General features: G+C 34.4%; 1 protein-coding gene across 20 annotated transcripts in view; it reads left to right on the top strand.

The window, feature by feature from the left end:
- LOC149536781 (transcription factor TGA2.2-like) overlaps positions 1 to 7165 on the top strand; it is a 106924-nt gene extending 99759 nt beyond the window's left edge. For all 20 annotated transcript variants that reach the window (XM_089804032.1, XM_089804042.1, XM_089804029.1 and 17 more), the window contains 2 exons: positions 1709 to 1945; positions 6518 to 7165. In XM_089804032.1, the coding sequence (XP_089660158.1) occupies positions 1709 to 1945; positions 6518 to 6670 (390 nt within the window). In that variant the 3' untranslated portion in view covers positions 6671 to 7165. The remainder of the gene's footprint in view (positions 1 to 1708; positions 1946 to 6517) is intronic.
- Positions 7166 to 22953: the final 15788 nt, after the last annotated feature.

The raw sequence follows: 22953 nt of genomic DNA, 5'->3' as shown, positions 1-22953 counted from the left end.
ATGTTGCATGGATTCTTAACGAGGATGTCTTTTGATTATCTTACACTTATATCCATTATTGAACGTTTGATATTCATCAACCGTTGAGCTCCAATTGGAAATTGAACTCCACTTCATTTTCATGAGGGCACCCTCATGTTGCCGCTGCATTATTCTAATTTTGGTAATTTGTTGATCATTCCTCCAATCAAAATACCTGTAAACTCGTGGCTGGCTTCATTCTTAACTAACGGGATGATTGGTTCAACCATAGAGTCAAAATCTTGACTTCTTTCCTCAAGAATTCAAAATGTCAACTTCAATGGTTCCAACTTATCATGATCATGAAGGACCTAGGACGTTGGTAGGAATCATTGTCTCTTGTGGTGGAGGTAAAGATCCGGACAATTAATCACCATTAACTTAGAGATATTACAATGTCAGTAGATCCTCCATTGATGTTATCTTAATCAGAATACTTATTAGAGCCTTTGCATCCTGCAAGCCTCTGTTTGTAATTCAGATTCATGAGTTTGAGTGAGAGAGATCTAAGGTATCAGTGAAAGAAGAAGAAAGAGGCAGCAATGGGTGATAGAAATGAAGACAACTCTCAAGAATTCATTAGGGAAAGCAAAAAATTTCAGACTAATATGTGGGGTACCATGGCAGGGATGGTTAGTGAAAACAAAGAGTTTTAGGCTAATATAAGGAACACTATGGCTGAGATGGTTTAACTCCTAAGAGGCTTGAATTCCAATTGAATGCTTTTAGGCATATTCGAAATAGTATTGAAGGGAGTAGCTCTTGCGATGACAAGGTTTTAGGTAATCTAACCTGAATGACTTTTAGAACCAAATTTCTGGAAAGTTAATGGGTAACACCTACGGAAGAGGAACAACCTACTCAAGGAGACGAAATGACAAGAGTTCATGATAAATGCAATGCTCTAAGTGCTGCCATACATCAAAACATGTCTATTGTGGAGTACTATGTGATGAAGACAAGAAGTGGTCATAGGAGGAGAAGGTATGGTATTTAGATGCAATTCACAATATGGTTTGGGAGGCCTTTGTTTAGATACCCAACCACAGCTTGGAGAATAAAGATGCTACTCACAAAAAAGCTAATATAATGATGAGAAGAGAGAAATTGAAATCCTTTTATAGCTTGTAGTTTATTCTGAATTCTCATTCTCAGAAGAGGTTACAAGGGAGTTTTGTTGGGAGTCCATTCATTGAGTTACAAGTGGGTATGTGATGCTCAACATTAAATTGAAAATTCTTGAGGGTCAAGTTTAAGTAATTGGTTCTAAATGAATGATGATGTTAGACAGGTGAATATTACCATTTTGATTATGTGATTGGTTAGTGTAGCCTTTTAACAGTTATCAACATCATGCATTGCAAAATTAACAGAATGAGTGAACATAATGGATCTCTCTCTAAGTACCCAGCTTGGAATTATTATCTAACAAAGAGGACCATTAATAGAAGATTTCTTTTAGAATTGGCCACAGTCCAGATTAATATTTTTTTATTTCATGGTTTTGTTTGTAAATTATTGTCCAGTAAAACTCAAAGTATTATTGTGCTCATTAATTGTTTTTCAGTATACATTTGCTACTTAAGGATTTGTAGTATGCACCTGAAGGTTCATGATAAAAAGTTCTAACAATATTTGTCTGTTATCAATATTCATTGGCATAAAATAATAATATTTTATTTATCAGATTCTTACTCCTCAACTTGAGCCATTAACGGAGCAGCAGGTATTATCAGTTTGTAATTTGCGACAGTCATCACAACAGGCAGAAGACGCACTATCACAAGGCATGGAAGCACTTCAGCAGGCTCTTGCTGATACTTTGGCAGGAGGTTCTCTAGGTACACCAAATGTAGCCAATTATATGGGTCAAATGGCTATGGCAATGGGAAAGCTTGAAACGCTTGAGAGCTTTGTGCATCAGGTTGTCTGCGAATATTTTCTCTTTTATTTCTTTGAACATAAGAATTACTAGTTTTTTCTATTATATGTCAGCATTGAGTTGGGATTGGCTTCTCCTGATTGTTTAATGATCTTTTCAATGCATCTAATGGAAGTTAGGCACTGCTTTTCTTAATTAACATAGTTTTCAAACCTATGCAAATAATTTTCTCAAATTAAGTATAATTTTCTTAATGAGAAAAGTAGGTCAGTATTTAATATAGTTACTAGGTCCTCTAGCGAAATTTTCTGTTCCATCTCAAATATCTCGTTTACATGATATGATCTCATGCTGAGTAGAAAATATAGATGATTCAGTTTGCCATGTTTGATAGTTATTCATTATTTCCAGTGATGAGTAAGACTTTAACAAATGAAGTACTATATTCTGAATTCCACTTGAACTACTCTAGGGTAGAAACAGTTGTAACCAAGAAAAGTTACCAACCTTTTATCTTGCTTGTTGTAGCTCAGACCATATTTTAGATGACAAAGGGAAAAGTTTTCAGCTAATATGAGAATAATACTTTCGTAAACAGATTTTAGCCATTGATTCCCTTTATCTGTTAGATTAGTGCTTGGGCTGTTGTGAAAAATATAATTTTGCTTTTAATAAAATATTCTATGTAGCCAAGTTTGCCGGCTCACAGGCCGGATCTAGGTTTGGTTCAAACCAGATGTAGGTACTGGTTTGGTACACCTATGGGCACCTTGCAATTATGACTTCATTGGTGACGTCCAAAACAAAATCTGCTACTGTGATCTATTTGTAGAAAATTGAGTGATTTTTATTTGCAACCAAATAGCAATCTCACCATTCTACTAACAGGAATCTAATCAGCATTGAAAATGAGTTTTATGTCAAATATAAATTAAATGTAATTGTATGATATATCAATATTCAAGTAAAATTTATTAGGAACAATTAGTTGTATTGCATGGTTTACTATCAGAAGGAAATTGGATTGTTGAAAGAACTTGACTAAAAGATTTCATATTAACTGAATCAACAATGTGTCAACAGAATAGTGACCCCAACACACAGAGACGGGCAGACACACACACACCTCTCTCTCTCCCCCCCCCCGTTCTAATGTTAGTTCAGGCCCCCCTCTCTCTCTAATATATACCCAAACGTCAATTTTATTTAGCTTATTGGCATGCATGTGTTATACTCTGTATCAAATTATTGAGTCTCTTTGTAGGTTGGCAAGAAGCAAGAACACAACTCCGGTACCACTATAGTCCCAAATTAGAATATGTGATCTTTAAATATAAGTGCATAGATTCTAACAACTATGTATCATAGACAAGGTTGCCAGGAGATGGGGAAACTTGGAGGTCTCCGGTACTGGTATGCCTTTTTTTCAAAAATAGGAGACGGGGGTAGTTGGAGACGGCAATTTTTTTAATAGTTTAAGAGTCTAATACTAAATACAAAATAGTAAAACTGTAAAAATAAAAGATTAAATTAAACACTAATAGTAATGTCACATTAATATAGAGTCAAATAGTTCAAAACTCACATAATCACATTACTGTATCTCATAGTCATCTGATTTCTGAATATTGCATATGATCATCATCATATCAGATTAATAATTGCTGATATTATCATTACATATTCAAACTTTAAATTCAAAAAAATATAGTTTGATGTTAAATTGCTGATATGCAAACAGAACTAAAAAACTTAGTACTGTAAATAAAAGTCAGTAATCTATCTTGTATCTAGTATGACAATGATACTATTATCTACTCCACAAGGTTGTGATCATCCATCTCAAGGTTTTCAGCTACCATGCTCTCCAAAAAATCATCACTCTCCATGTTGGATTTCATGTTATTATCTAAATAAAATTTTAAATATTTCTGATTATTGCTGGTTGGGTTGGATTTTGGAATAAAAATAAATAATTCTAATGTTTTTTAAGTTATTAAATAAAATATTAAAATGATTAAAATAATTAAATCATTTAGATTGTCATTGGTTTTAATTTTTCTATTAAAAAACATTAAAATGAGGGCCAAAATATATAAAATAATTCAATATTATATTTTACATTAATTTTTTTATTTGGAGACTTTGGGGAAATTTTATTTTTTGGAGACTTGGAGACTCTAGGAGACTTTGTCATGAAGTCCCCAACCTTTTTTGAGGTCTCTGGAGACACAAAAGGTCTCCGAGACGTGTCTCCTAGAGGTGGAAACGAGTCTCCCCGTAACATTTTCATAGAGATCCCAAAGTGGGTCAATTTTTGCATTTCTAATTTTTTTGTATGGATAAACCCAAACTTATGAACCGCTCTCTGAACCCAAACCCAAACCGGTACCAAATCTGGCAACTTAGAAAATATTTTTTCTTTCTGATGCACTAACTCCCTTCTAATGTTAATTCATGCATCCCTCTCTCTCTCTCTCTCTCTCTCTCATAGAACCCAAACCTCAATTTTGTTTATCTCATTGGCATACGTGTTATAAACTTATACTCAATATCAAATTATTGACTCTCTTTGTAGGTTGGCAAGAATCAAGATCACAACTCTGATACCACTTTAGTCCCAAATTAGAATATGTGATCTTTAAATATAAGTTATAAGTGCACAGTTCTAACAACTTTTTATCATAGAGATCCCAAAGTGAGTAGGGTGGGATCCCAAAGTGGGTAGGGTGGGTGGAACCATAAATATTATGGTGACTATAGAATATGATCAATATTTAAATCTATTATTGTTTATTGGCAGTACATTGCTTAGCATTGCAATATATAAATGCAAAATTTGGATCATTAATATATGGGTTTGGCAACTAAGCTCTCTAGACTCCGATACAAATGCCAATGTATGATTCACCAGAGAACCACACAATAAGGAAACAATCAATCAATATTTATAGGAAACACAAATTCTGAATTTATGTTCTATACAGTGCCTTCAATTTTTGGCGGAAAATCAAATCACGGACTTGAATCGATATTGTGATAATAATGGCTACAATAATATAGTGGGCAGCAGTCGATGCTTCCCATTGCGTATAGCTGTATGACAGAAATCTAAAAGATATACATTCCCTAAAAATATGGTATGAGATCTCCAAGATGGGTATGGAAGCCTGAAAATGGAATTAGCAGGTGCAATGGTCATCAACAGCATCTTTGCCATGTCAAGATGCTGTTTGGACAGGATATTGTAACAGAAACTGTGGGAAATGGTCATGAAAACTCCATGCACTGTACAGCATCCCAGATAGCTGCATTTCCAGTCATAACAATACTAATAACAACCTTGTATGGACTGGTTAGAGAGTGTAGACTGCTGTGTACACCGTTGTATCTCGATGGTATAACAGGCATAAAGGGTTTAAATCTGTAGTGTTCCTTCAAGTAATGGCACTATACCTTTGTATTGTATGACAGTCTTTGAGATACTAGTCAGCTTTATTTTTAAAACAAGCTTTGAGTTCTCATGGTACGATGATAAAACTGTATGTGCAGCTAAAATTCTGAGAACAGATATTACTCTAAATTCAAATTAATTAAGATTTGGTATGAATGGCAAATAGATATTGATAGTTCCCAACAAAATTGAAACTAAACTGCAACAAACCCAATAGTCTAAAAACCTTCAACATAAATAAAAAGTTAGAAATACTTCTGGTACTTTCTTCACACTGTGCTTCCTTGGCGGAACTATGACGAAGGGTTTTGGGTTTTGTCTCCAAATCCAAAATATCTATAGGGTTTTTATCCTCAAGCAAGAAGATAAACAAATGTTCGGAGAAAAGGATTTTTGATTTCATAAAATGGATACTTTTTTTGTGCATCCGGACTGTCCTTTTTGAACATCTATTTTAGTTTAGAAATCATTTCTTGTTTTTTTCTGGAAGTATATAGGGAATACCTTTTTAATAGAACATTACATTAACCCCTTTTTCCAGAAGCATTTTTTAATATTGAACCCTCTTATATTAAATATTAATAAAGCATGTTACCTCTTATAAATATAACTTGAAGTTCCAACTATTTGAGTTATATTATTAAATTATCTCCCTGATCTTACCCTCTAGACTACCCCTCAACGTACCAAAATTAATATAATAGGCTCGGGGAAATCCCAATTACTTATGTCTGAAAAAGGCAAATGACAATATTTTTACAAAATTGTGTTTAAACTTCAGTTAATCACCAAAGAACCATGCAACAGAGATCAGAAGGTCCTGCTTATGCTTCTTATTTATACGATATTCCTTTTGGAGGATGCTTGTTTTAGTGCTTCTATTATTTTCCAGAGAGAGGGCTTTAGAGAACTGTCATTGTTTTGGGTTCTCATGATATTTTTATATAGCGAGCACTATCCAAGTCTTAATATTTTGAGTATCCTGAGCTATTTCTGGCCAGTAGGATATTAGTGGTTTCTAGATTCTTGTGTCTGGAATGTGAATCTGATTATGTGGTGGTGGTGTCATCATTCTTTGGAATAAATTTGAATTGAATATGCTAGTGATTAATATTAGAAAATATTACTAATGAGAGTTTAATTAATGATGTATTAAACAGGCAGACAATCTACGGCAACAGACCCTGCAGCAGATGTATCGAATTCTTACAACTCGTCAAGCAGCCAGGGGCTTGCTTGCAATGGGGGATTATTTCAATCGTCTCCGAGCACTCAGTTCTCTATGGGCTGCTCGTCCTCGTGAACCAGCATAATATTTTGTAGCTTTTTGATTGCTATTCTTCTACAAGATTCAGCAAGTGCTTCCAAACTGCTGACCTTGAATGACAGATGCTAATGGTAGATTCCGATGGTATAGCAGTCAGAATACTTGCAGTTATCAAGAAGAGTTTGACCACTGATGATTATAAAGAATGAAGAGTGACAAATATCTTAATGGCACCCATATTCAGCAGAAATCTGCAGAAGTTAGTGAGATGCTGCTCTAATTATTCAGGAGTTGGAACTCTACTTTCAGTAATTATTGAATACTTGGATCCTCTGAAGTCTGAACTATACATGTAAAGTTTAGGTCGCGGATTCAGCTGTCAAAGGAGAGTGTCAGATTTTATAAAATTCTGTGAATATATTCTGATACTCTTCTCTAGTTTGTAACAGTCCAGGTTGATAATTTATGTGAATTATTTTGAATGTAATTTCTCAGAAACAAATCAGTTGCACATGTTCTATGCCAGTAACTGTTGAAAGCAGATGGAAGTGCTTCATGAATGGCTGCATTTATTTATAAAGTGGGGATGGCAGAAGTCACCAGAGGCTATTCCTAGATGCAAATCAGGAGTAAGTATTATCAAAGAATCAAAGGTTCAAGATCGTAACTGTTAAATTTAATCATTAATTGGGTTTAGGTAAGATTGACTGTAACATGTCTAAGGCAGTAGGTGTCACATAAGATTTTATGGTTTGCGATCAACTCTTGGAACTTGCCACCATTATTGCTTTTTGATGGCTGTCATGGAGGTACAACCAAGGAGTGTATCAGAAGTTCATTGAATTATCAAAGCCAGCAGTAGTTAACTGACGAACGCTTTGTGGTGAGGTAAAAACAGCAGTAGTTAATTAACAACCATATTGTATTTGAGGTAAATTTTGAAGATGAAAGATTAACAAAAAATTGAAATAGAATACACCTCCCATTTTCTTCGAGGGAGTAGTACTTGTTAACTTTGAGACATTGAAACTAAATAAACCCCGTTGAGAGCACTTGAAAGATGCAGGATAAACATTAGGTATTGAAATATGTGCAGAGGAGTGTCGTTTCAATGCAAAAGATTGTCAAGAAGAAACCGATTCATGTTACCATTTATATCTTGGATATGGATGTGGTTTAGGGACAGGGAATTGCTGAAATTCTGAAATGTGACATTAATGTTTTGAGAATAAGATAAATTTTTATTTGTGAATGAAATGCCATACAAAACAGAGGAGGGTCCCTCAATGAACAGCAGTGCCAGCTGAAGGAAATGCTATAAGGAACGCAGTATAGGTCATTTTAGAATATCATATATTATCATCTGAATTGATGTTCTAGAAGATATATGTTCACCCAGGTATGCTGGTGCCACTGGCTGCCCTATTTTCTCTTCAAATGATAAATTGAGGATGTTTGCAGACAATTTGCGATGAGACGGCTGGGCTGTGTTTGCTTTTTCATCTCGTTCTAACATCAAAACTCAAATATTATGAATAGTATCTACGAGAAATCTTATTAAGCTCCATACATGGCCAGTGTAAAAGTCCATACATTCCATGTGTTGTATAGAGATAGATGCAGGAAGTTCAAGTAGGCAATTTGGTGGTTCAATGTTTTTAGGCTAGTCAACTAGAAATTCACGAGGGATTGAGTTTTTACATACTGTGGGTCCAGCCAATGCAATTTAATGTCAGTAAAGAAAAGTTACTTACAGTAGATTTCTTTTACAATATAATATTTTCAAGTTAAAATGAATCCAATATTGTAGAAAGTTGTTTTTATTTTCCCAACTTAGCGATTTGTTTTCATGATCAAGATTCTATGTAATCTTTTGTGGGGTGAGAATATCATGATAAGGAAACCTGAGAATGAAGTTTTCTAACACAACTCTAACACAATGCCTCTTTTTGGTGTTGGTTCATGACAAATGAGATTGGTGGGTATATTAATTCCTCGCTGAATCATTTGAATTGTGTAGCTAAATAGGATTCCATCCAGTGTTTGCACTTTTATGATTTGAACTAATTGTATAGTTTAATGCCTACATGTAGTACATATTATATCAACAGTTTTTTCTATTGTGATTATTTTAATATTAAATAATTAAATACTTATGTTTTTATTAATGAAAGTTTTTCTAATCTATAAAGACATTTTTAGCTTTTAGAAGCACACGGTCCTAAGCTGAATCTTTTTGACTAAGAATCAAAGGCTGATGGTATCCGTTCCATCAAATTTGTTCAGGGTATGATTCTTGCTTCATCTCTTATAATGGTGGAGTTTTGTACTCAGCTAGATTTTCTTTAAAACACTTTTAACTTTAAAGAGATCAGATTTCCACAATCCATTGCATAATATATTTGTTTCTGGATTTGATTGTGTAGAGATTTTTACCATCAACGTTTCGAATCACACTATGCGATCCATCATCAGGATGAAAAGAGAGCAAGAGATGCAAAACAAAATGAGTTGCAGAGGTTGACTGATCCAAAAGATAAAGGTACCAAGAGGAAGAGAGATTGCATGCTAACCAAAGGAGGAAAGGAGGTTGGACAAGGAACCAACAAGGACACACTCCACACACAAGAAGAAAGAAAGAACAAAAAAGTCAAAAGGAAAAAGACCAAGAAATCAATCAAATGTAGGAAAAGTAATGACACAACTAACGAATTCTTAGAACATAAAAACTATGCACGGACAAACAAATATATAATAAAAAGAAAACCTATGGAAAATAACAATAAATATAAGCAAATGAAGCAAGCGAGTAATATTACCAAGATGTAAAATCATAGAAGGAGACTATGTAAGAAAAAAGGGCATCCACCACTAAGAAACACAGAAATAGTAATAAATAAGAATAAGATAAAAATCATAATAAGATACAAATAAAAATGAAAAGAAAGTTCAAAAATACATATAACCAAATAAAAACAACAATCACTATATATATATATAGTTCAATAAGACATGTGCACACATAATATAACAAGTGTATGTGTGTGGGTGTATTTTATTTAACATTATTAATAGATAAACATTGAAAGAAACTGAAACTAAACAACCAGAAAACTCCATAAAAATAAAAAGATTATTTAACTTTACCAACAGACCAAAAGTCTATCAAAAAATGATTTTTTAATGTTTATCCCACGTTGCTAAGTACTTTCTGATGCATTTTAAAGTTATTAAAAAACAGTTTTTCATTTTTCAGACACAAATTAACTTTTTATCCATTTTCCAAGTTCACACGGTATTATGGGTTCAACAAAATATTATTCACTGCCCATTTTCAATTGCTATTTGAGGATCTCGCCATTGCATTCCTTACGTTGAACATTCCCTTCCATTTCCTTTCCTCCGATTTCTAAGAGAACACTATTAGCAGTAGCAGAAGACTTACATTTCTTATCAAGTATCAGATAGAATAAAAATACAAGCGGCATCGGAGGAGGAAAAAGAGGGTGGATGGCAAATAATAGTTATATATCGTGTCATGAGAAAGGTAATCAGTCGAGTTGTATTTAAGAGATCTCTATCCAGACAAGCAATTGAATCCCCGAATTTGCATATTCTTCATCTTGTTTGATTTTTTTTTTTCGTCGTTTCAAAATTGCATTTTACTTCCATTAATTCCAAATTCATAAAATGGTAGTTGAATAGACGTCTCCTATAAACTTCTACAATTTTGTTCACCAGCCATAAAGGCTTTGTGAAAAAATCATAGAAATTCATTCAATAGTCTTCATGGTGCAGTTTAAATGTGTTAGCATTGTCTAACTCCGATTTATAGGTTTTAAGGAGAAAAGAAGGAAAGGAAAATTAAATTTACAGGCTAAAGATACTTTATGGGACAGACTCCAACTTGATGGTTTATGTCTCCTGGCCCTTAATTGAATAAATTAACCTAATTATGGTTAAGATGAATATCAAGCCTATTTTATTATTAGGAAAGCTAATGAATAGATCTTGAAAACATGGGAGAGTTGTACAATTTGTTAATTTTTAATTAAAATAATTGTTATTTCTCAACTCAAATTGAGAGATATGATAAACCGTAACTTTATTATCTGCACGAGGTAGGTTGGCTGGCCATTTGTATGAAATGGTTAATTGATTATATGGATGAGTCAACTCGAAAGTGTGAGCCAATCGATCAGAGTAAGTATCAATTGAGTTAGATTCTTAATGGTTTATTATTAGTTAAATGAGTTGTAGGTGTAGATTGGATGGAAATAAATACTGAAATAAATGGATAATATGATTGATATAAAAAAATTAATGAATAAGTAATGGATAATGATCTATTAAATTAATTAATAGTATTAATTAATTAATATTTTATAAAATTAATTAATAGTATTAATCCAATTTATTTAAATAATTAATTTAAAAATAAATAAATTATCATGCATTGTGATTGTAAGTAATAAATGGGTGATTTAGTAATATTTAATGTTGATGCATTAATGTGAGATGAGGTGAAATTATTATTATTATTTTTTAATGGTTTCTTTATCTTTGAAATGTTGTGTAATGTATCGATGTTTCAAAGATAAGAAATAAAGTTATGAAGAAACAAGATGCCCATTATCATATGTTGGGTCAACCTTTGCTAACCAAAAAGTCTAAGAACTTTGTGTTCTAATTTGTAATAAGAGCAAGTAATAACCAAAAGTAAAAATGTCATTAGACTAATATATTGTTAACCAAACTAAAAATGTCATTAGAGTAATATATTGATAGCTGTTGTCACAAAGTTTGCATCCTCGAAGTTTTTTACCTAAAGGCAACCTTGTGAAACATGGAAACAACCTCCAAGTTGTGAGACTTGAACAATGAGGTCGAGTCTTTGGAGAAGGTTGACTTCCTTTGCTATCAAAGTGCACCTAAACTACACTTGGGAGGAAAAGAAGAAAAAACGTGCATGAAACATCTACTTAATCTATCATAAGGAGGTGATGCACCAAAATAGAGTGTTCAAATCAATATCTGTCCATACATGCATGGTTAAACAATTATGACATAAAAAAAATATAGATTTAGACTTGTTTTAATCCAATAACCACATGTAGATCAGATAACCAAATGGATGACACAAGGAAGATAAATACACTATATACCATTCATTGGTCAAAAGGAGATACAATCATGCAAATGATAGATATCCACAATACATTGATGAGAAGCAGATAAATCTTACACGATACATCAATGGCTGAAAGGGATAATGCAGAATATCATGAAGTTTAGAGGCAAAGAGAATTTACAATAAGCATGCCAAAGAAATGCCAAAGAAAACAGAGAAAGATCGACTGTTACAAGGGTTTTGAAATGTGTCCTTATAACTCAGACATAGCCCTTGGATTGCTTCACAACTTAACCAATGCATTCAAGACTGTCGGAGAACGATTGGATGCGATCTAGACAATAGGTTTAATTTGGTACAACTTTAGAGGTGAGAGGATCATCAAACCTTGACTTGGAAGAAATGCTAAAGTGATAGAAACGACACTATTAACGCTTTGACTAGGTAGATGGATAACCAGGTGGTGATCGAATGTCCTTTGCATTGTTTCTAGCCCCTGCATTCATATGGAGTGGTTGAGATCTATCATGGAGATCAAATCGCCTAAGAAAACTAACTTCTTTGCTTCTTGGCTTGATAGAACATCAAAATCAATAGTCAACTAAGTCAAGTAACCAGAATGCACCACATGGACCAATGGTTTTATTTATTTCCACCAACTCGCAAAGGTCTTCACAAGTTTGACCACCCTATCACCTTAATCACACCACCTTTACGACTTAAGACTTAACCATAACTGCTCTGTGAAACTGTAACTTAACCGCGATGTTATTGCATTTCTTAACTTAAAAATTGGGCACACTGTGTACATGTGTCAACCTCTCACTTGGTCGCATGAATTAAAGATTGAGCAACTCTATATAGCGACAAAGTGATTGTCGTGGATCTACCTCCATCTAATAGTCTCGAAGATACGTTAACCCTGATAACACTTTGTCCAATAGAATTGCTACCTTTTGCCAGTTCATCTGACAACTTGTCCACCTCACCTATGACCCACAAAGAAAAAAAGAACCATATCCACGTATTGTGTCGCCACTATCTTGCATGAAATAAAATTCACACATCTTTGCAGAGTGACAAAGCAACAACCATGGATGATCTTTGATTTGACGGTGAGTAAAATACATTGAAGAAACTGACCCACCCTCGTATGGCACAAATGGAATCCTACCAGTTGTAATTTGTCTGATAACTTGACTAGTCACAGAGAGAGAGAGCCTCATCTGGTACACGTGGCATGTTGTTGCTTTATCGCATAAAATATAGTTCATGCTTTTTTGCAAAGCGACGACCATAGGTCTAGGGAGAGTAGACAATGGACAAAAAACATGTTAACGACTGTGCTAACTGAAGAGAAAGGGGCCCATGGTGCTATGTGGCAATTTGTCGCTTTGTCACTATGACAAAAGGGTCTGCAATTTTTGACAGTGACAAAGCGACAATTGTCAATCTCTTTTGATCTAACGATGAACATAATATGGGCCTGTAGAAATATTAAATGCGCAATCACTTAGGAAATAAGATATAACCTAAGGTATTTAAAATAGGTATTTTTGCATGCCCTAACATTTTAATATTCAAATATATGAATGTTGACTGGGTTTAAATTCAAATCTTTCAATTTGAAGGGAAGGCAAAAATAGCTAACAATTCTAGCGACTCAAGGGGGATGCAAGCCTGCTATGCACACGACCAGTGACCTTCAACATCCATTGGGCTATAGAGTCGTGAAAAACATGAAGATCCACCCTACAAGAACTAGAAACACTGAAGAATTACAACCTCCGTGACTACAAAAAACTTAGGAAATTCTGCCTCTGCACAACTTTGCAAAAACTCTTCAAAACTGGTCATTCCAAAGGAACAACACCATGTGCACCTTGCACTTTTTGGAAAACAAGAAAGAACTGAAGGGAAAACTACTCTAACTATATACATGAAAATTTATCTTCATCAGAAGCAAGCGTTTAAGATATATCCCATTGATTGGAATAGGCAAGATTTCACCATTAGGCCTACTTAATTGGAAAGCATTGGTATGCTTGCAATTGATTATCACATAGAGACCACTCCATAATGCATCAATCTTTGAATGTCTCCCTGATTTTTCTCTGTCTATGTCCCATTTTAGCATAAGATCACCTTCCTTGAAATTCCCGACTTTAGCCTTCTTGTCAAAGGACCTTTTCATTTGCTGCTGATGTGTCACCAAGGTTTGCATGACTTGGTGTCTCTTTTCCTCAAACTCTATCAAATTTGCTGTCCTTACTGTCATAGCATCATCTTCAACTAACTCATGTTGATGAGCCAATTCAAGAGTAGGAAATGTTGGAAGCATGAATTCTGATCATATGGGAGAGTATTGTAGAAACATGATTAGATCATTATCATGATGCTATGTTACATTCATGAATGTGTTTGTCATTGATGTCAACATTACAGTTTTCTGTGGTATCTAACAGAAGAACAACATAAAGATCAAGTTGGTACAGATAGACAATTGAGTACTTTCACTAAGCGAGGTTAAAGGGAGATACTACTAAGTGTTTAGTATATGCAGCTAACCTCAGAAGCATAAGATATTAAGTTTGGAAGAAGTTATGCAAGTTTTGGTGAAGACTATTCTGAGATAGAGTTTGCAGAGGCATGTTCTGGTAAACTTGTTATATCTCAGCATAGTTATTAGTCTGAGAAGCCAAAGTTAACGATGTATAGAAGACATGTTGGTGATGACATGGCTAAGCTCGCTCATCATAATATTACATGTACAAAAAGTTATTCAAGTTATAAGGTGAAAGATTAATGTTATCGCTAAGTATAACGTGTTCATAATGTGGTCCTATACTAATTAATTAAGAAGGTGTAATAGCTGGCTCAAGGAATTGTTTTATGGATTCGGTATATAGGAAGGGCATTTTCCTTTATCATGTATGGATGGAAGTGAATGATTATAAGCATGACGAAGAGTGGAATGCAAAGATAAGTAGAGTAGAGCAAAGGTGAAGGAAACTTCATTGCCAAGGTTTTATTGTGTGATCCGAAGTTTGATACTTGGATCCAAGGTTCATGACCTAGTCTACAAGGTCTAACAGTGATTGGTTTGGTGGTCAGGACAGAGGAAAAAAGTTAAAGTATAGTACATATAGTTATTTTGTAAGGATTATTTGAGAGATTAGTTGGACAATGAGTTTGGTGATCTTGCCCTAGAAGCTATTTGGACATTGAGTCCTTCTGTCTTTTACAACTCCTATCAGGGTTGACACAACTCCTAAAAGGGTTGGAATCTTCTAATAAAGATTCAAAGTCTCCTAACAGGGACTCTTATGTACCAAATCTTGTAATAGACTCCTAACAGGGTCCATCCTCTAACAAGGAATATTTATATCAGTATATCATCTTGTGGGCATCATTCCCACTAAGGTTTTCCCTCTAATCAAGGGTTTCCCTAGTTAACATATCTTATGTAATTGTCTATGTGCATTTTGTTATGGTTGCTGTTTACTTTGGTTGAATGGTTAAGATGATTTAAGGTGGATAAATGTTTTAATTATTGGATAACTGATTCCCCCCCTCTCTCAGTTATCTTAGTGGACTATTGTTTCTAACAATTGATATCAGAGCATCAAGTCATTGAAGATAAAGTTTTACAACTTTGGGAGATCCATGGTGAACATATTCAAAAAGGATAGCCCGTAGTTTGATGGAACAAATTATGATAGTTGGAAGGAAGAGATGAAGACACATTTGTTGTGTATGGGTCTAAGATATTGGATCTTGACAAAATCAGCAAATACAATCATTGCTAAAAAAGATTTGGAAACTTGTATCGAGGAAGAAAGGGAACTTTTCATGTGCGACATGAGAGCTAGAGGAGCACTATTGTCTGTACTTCCTGAAATTGAGTATAACCATGTAAAATCACTTGATACTTCTTATTTGATTTGGAAAGCTTTCGAAAATAGTTTTGAAGGTGATGAACATTCTAAGAGATTGAGGCTACAAAGTTGGATTTGTGGATTTCAAGATGCTAAAATGATGGAAGATGAATCTATAAGAACATATGTAGGTAGGATATCAGAAATTACTGCAGGTATTAGATCTCAAGGAGGAACCAAAGAAGATGATGAGGTGATCTGGAAGATATTGAAGAGCTTAACACCACCATTTAAGCCAATAGTTCAAATGATATAGTTGTTAATATCTTGTACCAAAGATTTCAAAAAGGAAACATTACTTGGGAACTTGAAGTAGTTTAGAATGAGCTTAGACTGTTCGGAGAATTAACAAAAACAAAAAAAACTTTTTGTGCCTTGAATATTCAACCTAGTTTATCAAGGAGCACAAGTGCTAGAGGAGACTTTGCTAGTAGTAGCAGATCTGATGAAGATAGAAGGATTGAAGGAGTAGCCCTTCTGGTAAGAAGAGAAAATGATGGTAAGAAAATCTTTAAATGTTGGACTTGTAATAAATTTGGTCATTATGCATCTAAGTTTCCTAAACGAGAGAAAAAGTATAGAAAAAATTTCAAACCTAGAAGAGATAGAGAGTGTTTGTATGCAAATGAAGAAGATGATTATGATGAACAAGCAGTAAGTGCTAGTGATGATGAAATAGGATTTGTAGCTACTAAAGAAGAAAGTCCAGAGAAAATAGCTCCGATATAACCGATTGAAAAGAAATTTGATTGAATAATTGACAGTGATTGTTCACATCATATGATTAGTGATATGAACAAGTTTGTTGACTTCAAAAGTCATGATAGAGGCATTGTCAGAGTTGGAAATAATGCAACATGCCATGTTAAAGGAATTGGATCTATAACTCTTGATGGTAAAACTAATATTGAGGATGTATATCTTGTTGATGGTTTGAAACACAATCTTCTGAGTGTTTGGCAACTAGTGGATAAAGGTTATCAATTGCAGTTCATAGAGAGAACATGTATGATTAGAGACAAAGATGGAAAGGTAATTGGAATATGAACCAGATCTAGAGGTAATGTAATTTAGTTGAATCCCGTTGAAATGACATGTTTGGTTGCAAAGGTAGATGATAGTTGGTTATGGCATAAGAGATTTTGTCATATAAACTTTGACAACATTGTGAAGACTAGTAGTATGTTTGCAGTTAGAGATTTTCTTAAGATTGTAAAGCCTACTAACACAATTTGCAAGGAGTGTGTTTTGACAAAGCATAACAAAACTTCTTTTCCCAATAAGAAGTTTACTACTACAACAAAATTTGAGATTGTACATACAAATCTTATTGGTCATACGAAGACAAAAAGATTCTATGGTGAAAGGTATTTCATGATTTTAGTTTATGACTTTTCTAGAATGACGTGGGTTGCATTTCTTAAAGAAAAATTAGAGGCATTTTATAAGTTCAAGATATTCGAGAATAGAGTTGAGAATGAACTAGGTATGAAGATTAAATGTTTAAGATCAGATAGAGGAGGAGAATTTACTTCAAATGATTTAAAATCTTTTGTGAAGCTAATGGAATTAAAAGACAGTTATCAGCTCCAAAAACCCCTGAACAAAATGACATTGTAGAGAGAAGAAATAAGTCAGTAACATAAGCAACACGAGCTATGTTAGCTAAGAATGATGTATCCAAGATGTTTTGGAGAGAAGTTGTGAATACAGGAGTATACACTATGAATAGAGTGTAAGTTAGGAAAGACACAAATAAGACCCCTGATGAAATATGGTTTGGTCACTCACCTATAGTTAAGTATTTTAGAATTTTTGGTAGCAAGTGTTATATCAAAAAGGATGATAATATTGGTAAGTTTGATGCTAGAAGTGATTAAGGTATGTTTCTTGGTTATTCATTGAAAAGAAAGGCTTATAATTGTTATAATTTGAGAACTAAGACTATTATGGAAAGTGCAAATGTAAGAGTTGATGAGAAATTCAGGATACAAGAAATAATAGTTGACTACAATTCAGATGGTGAGAATGCTATTGCTAAACCAAGGAATGATGAAGTATTCTTTGAGACTAACAATGATTTGTAGAATGAAAGAGAGCTAAGGTAGGAACAAAGCTCAAAACCTTCAACAGAGCTAAGAGTTGAGATAACAACTCCTACTTTGGGTAAGAATATGACAAATGATCATCCACATGAGTAGATCATCAAAAGCAAAGATAAAGTTATGATGACAAGAAACATAATCAATGAAAAACTATGTTTGATATCTTAAGTTGAACCAAATAATGCAAATGAAGCATGTAAAGATGACTATTGGAAGCAAGCTATGAAAGAGGAATTGGATTAGATGGTAAAGAATGAGATATGGGAATTGGTCCCCAGACCAGTAGACAAGAATGTGATAGGAACTAAATGGGTATTTGGGAATAACATGAATGAACAAGGTGACGTTGTAAGGAACAAGATAGGATTGATATGTAAAGATTACTCATAGAAAGAAGGAATAGACTATGACAAAACCTATGCTCTTGTGGCAAGAATAGAAGTAGCAAGGTTATTCTTAGCATATGTAGCATATAAGAAACTCAAAAGTATGTCAAGTCAGCATTTCTGAATGGAGAACTTGAAGAAGAGGTATACATAGAACAACCTGAAGGTTGTCCTTTAACAGATGACAAGGACATAGTATGCAGCTTGAAGAAAGCATTGTATGGCTTGAAGCAAGCACCTAGAACTTGGTATGCAAGGTTGGACAAGCATTTTAGAAAGCTTGGATATAGACAAGAAGAAATGAAGAAGGAATTTGAAATGAGCATGATAGGAGAAATGAAATAGTTTCTAGGATTACAGATTGTGCAGGACAAAGAAGGAATCTTTATTTCTCAGACTAAGTATTTGAAAGATCTATTGAAATTTTTTGGTTTGGAAACATATAACTGATTGGAACACCTATGGTAATCAGATACAAGTTATCTACAAAGGACGAGACACCTACTACTGAGCAGAGAAAGTATAGATCTATGATCTGAGAATTGTAATATTTGACTCACACAAGACCAGATATAAGAATGCCGTTGAAATTGTTGCGAGATTTCAAGCTGACCCCATAGAAGCACATTATGCAACAGTCAAAAGGATATTTAGATACATGAAAGGAACACCAGAGTTTAGATTGTGGTATGATAGACCTAATGATTTCACTCTATATGCTTATACTGATGCTGATTAGGTAGGCAATATGGATAACATAAAGAGCACCAGTGATGGAGCATTCTTTCTTGGAGGAAGATTGGTTTCTTGGCTAAGCAAGAAGTAGGATTGCACCTCACAAAGTACAACAAAAGTGGAATATGTTGCAGCAAAAAACAATTGTAATCAGGTTGTTTGGATGAAGAAGATGCTGAAGGATATAAGGATAAAATTCAATGAACTTGTTTTCATACATTGTGACAACACAACCACAATAAATATGTTAAAGAATCCAGTATTTCATTCTAAAACTAAGCACATTTCTCTCAAGTATCACATGTTGAGAGAGAAAGTTGTAGAAAAGGAAATTAGATTGGAGTATGTAAGCACCAAAGAGTAGATTGGAGATGTTTTCACTAAACCTCTTTCCAAAGAGACTTTTGAGTATTTGTGAGGTATGCTAGGTGTTATACCCCTTCCTACATTAGAATAGATGATGCAAAAGTACATCAGTCCATTGTAATATAGCACTATTGTTTGTCTAGACTGAATGCTGATGCTTCTTGTATTGGGGAGTATATATGATGGACAGAGTCAGCTAGGACTCTTGTTGGATGTTTTTTTTAATAGAGTCTTTGGACACTTGAGAAAGTTAGAGATAATTTTTATAGAGATTGATGGTTGCTCAAACCTTTGACATTGATGTCAATGGGGGAGAAGTACAACATGAAAAATAGTTTGGCAGAAGAAAAAAAGTTGAGAAAAAGTACAATAGGAGAAGTACAAAAGAAAAACAATTTGGCAGAAGTAATAGTTTGGAAGAAGTAAAACATGGAAGAATGATTAATGAAAAGGATTTGAAAAGAAAAATTAACAGTCTTTTGTAGTTGATATTTTTGGAACTAGATGTTTTTCATCTATGTTGCCATCAAGGCCAAAGGGGGAGATTTTTGGAAGCACGAATGTTGATGATATTGCTTTGAGTAGTATTGTAGAAACATGATTAGATCATTATCATGATGATATGTTACTTTCATAATTGTGTTTGTCATTGATGTCAACATAGCAGTTTTCTGTGGTATCTAACAGAAGAATAGTGGAAAGATCAAGTTGGTACAGATAGACAGTTGAGTACTTTCACCAAGAAAGGTTAAAAGGAGATTCTGTGAAGTGTCTAGTATATGTAGCTAACCTCAGAAGCATAAGATATTAAGTCTAGAAGAAGTTATACAAGTTTTAGTGAAGACTATTATGAGATAGAGTTTATAGAGGCATGTTCTTGTAAACTTGTTATATCTCTTAGCAGATTTATTATTCTTAGAAGCCAAAGTTAAAGATGTATAGAAGACATGTTGGTGATGATATGGATAATTTCATTAATCATAATATCACATATACATAAAGTTTTTGATTAAGGAAAACAAGATTTAACAGGGTCCTGAAACCCATACAAAAAAAAGAATAGTTATAAAAGATCACTTAAAGTAGCAATAGTAACTAAAAGCATACCAAAGAAACATCTTTTTACAAAAAGACAAGAACCAGTGAAAAGCCAGGGAGAAAGGACAAAATGCTAGGCCATCCCAAAAAATCCAGGGCGCTCAGGAAATCTCTCTTAACATTTCTGCTACATTAATTTTGAGCTCCGAAAGTCTACCTCCTCCTTCGTTTCTGAATGCTCTTTATTAAGATCTAGAGTTTCCTTCTTCCTTGTGCTAGATCTTGTGCACTTCCTAGAGCAATCCTCAAGGGTCTTTACCTTGGTGCTTTGGGAGATCGGGTCCTCATCCTTATTAGTTTTCTGATCCTCCATATTGTTGTTAAGGATCTTGATGTTTTCATTAGCTTCCTTAAGGATATTGTATCTTTGTTCTACAATGATCCTTATGGAGCTTTCCATAATTTCAACCCTTTTCATGAGTTCCTGCACCATCTCATCCTTGTTCTTTTCTTCCTTAGCAATTCTTTTCTTTAGGCTATAGTTTTCTCTTTCAAGGCTGCACACCCTCTACTTTAGGTCTTGGAGTTCATGGTAGATCCATAACTGGGTGGTCCATTAGTATTTTTCCTTCATCATCCTCTTTAACTTGAGTTCTAATTAGTTGTCTATTTAAACCCATCTTGGACAAAGTAGTGTTGAAATTTCTCCATACCACCTTTCTATCTCTGCCAATAATTGAGCACTTGTATCAGTTGGTACCAAAATCCTCAAAGCCTTGGTTTTGATTATCCCTCTCACTTCCTTTCGACACATCCCCCTCAACCCCTTTTTTCTCCTTCTTGGCTTCAAGATGTTTTCTTTTTTGATCCCTGACAATATTCTCATAATCCTCTTTGTTTTTTGACATTTTTATAGTGATGGTATTCTTTCCCTTTTTCCTCTCCAAAACACCCTCTTCTTTATTTTCCTCCGCGCCTTTAGCACTCTCTTCCCCCGTGTCCATTCCTTCAACCCCTTCATTATACTCCCTATCAAAGGAGGAATCAAGGTCATGCTTGGGTTGAGGAGTATTGTGTTTCCTAGAGCCTCTATGTGGAGTATCATCCTTATCTGATTTAGTGTGCATATCTTGGCTATCTTCTGTGTTCGAAGGCAAATAGTTTTCTTCCGATTCTTCTGAGTCCTCTCTATCCTTCTTCCCATCCTTTTTAGGTTTAATTTGTTTATCCATTGCCCTAGCTTTGAAGAATTCATAAATTAAAAGTAAAAGCTCCTCATGGAGTGCCAAACCCTAGTGTGCTTCTCCTGATATTCATTTATATTCTCATTCATTGAAGAGTAAAGATAAAAGGGAATAGGAATTTTGGCCCCATACCTAAAGTGACTCTAAATCATGAAGTGGTAGATGCACAACTGATCGAATTTGGTATCAAGGGTGATATACTTCATAATAGGACTTAAAAAAAACCTCCATAAACGCTTTATGGAACTTGGGAGATAATAGGTACCTTTCTTCACAAGAGCTTTCTTCTCCTCTTGATCCTTGGTGAATTACACCACCACTTGGCTCAAGATTTTCTAGTCTTTGTAAAATTTCTTCCCCATGGTGGGAATACCAGTGACTGTAGAAATAACATCCTCAGTCACAATAAAATTAACTCCATCAATTTTCACAATGCCCTCATTCCAACTTTTCACCATAGCCTTTGTGACAGAGGGCTTCCAACCATGTAGCCTTTCTATAAAGGTCACAAGATCCCCTTTTTTGAAAATTTCCCAGACCTTTGACCTCCTGCACCATTTCTAGGCTTCATCCTCTAGTTCCCTCCTGCACCTTTCCCCAACCATTTTACCCTTGATGCTAACCTGAAACCCAGTATCACAACCCCTCAGAGTAAAAGAGTCTCTTCTCATTTTCTTTAGCCTGTTATCAGTCTTATTGTCCAACAATCTGAAGTTTATCATTAAATTAAGAGGATAGAGATGATTGATGTGAGAAGTACGGGTGATATCGTACTTCCACATCACATTTCTACATATTCCCATAAAGCACTAACTATCATAATAAATTTATACATCAAATTTATGACCCTCCTCCAAGTCGTATTATCTATCATAATTATTTTAAATTATGCCCAATCTTCTCGAGATCCTTTCTCGTTCAATCATATCTTTAATTTTGACAGGAGAATATTGCCTTCTATCCACTTGGCCATCTCATTGTACTTGATGGCCCAATTAGCCAAGCTGTTAGCCACTTGGTTGGCCTCTCAGTACTCATGTGCCATATAGATTTCTTCAACAGATTTGAGAAAAAGAATGCATTCTTCTATAATGTTCTTTTTTGTCCAGGTAGGTTTATTCTTCTTCTTAAGGCAATCTATAATGTTTTTTGAATCGCCTTCCAACCAAAGTTCTCTCACACCCATATCTTTAGCTAGCTTAATGATATAATTGAGCTGGTATAGCCTCCGTATAATGGTTGGTTTGAGTTCCAAGGGGAGTAGCCACCGCAACAATACCTTTTCCGAAGTTGTTTCTAATAATACCTCTGGCTCTAGCCTTTCTCGGGTTGCCTTTGGCCACCCCATCAAAGTTAGCTTTACACCATCCCTCAAGCGGTATCAAC

This window comes from Cupressus sempervirens, chromosome 10, assembly GCF_028749045.1.
Source record: "Cupressus sempervirens isolate cs-2001-9-10 chromosome 10, ASM2874904v1, whole genome shotgun sequence".
Lineage (NCBI taxonomy): Eukaryota > Viridiplantae > Streptophyta > Pinopsida > Cupressales > Cupressaceae > Cupressus > Cupressus sempervirens.
This window is presented reverse-complemented; position numbering and strand designations above follow the sequence as displayed.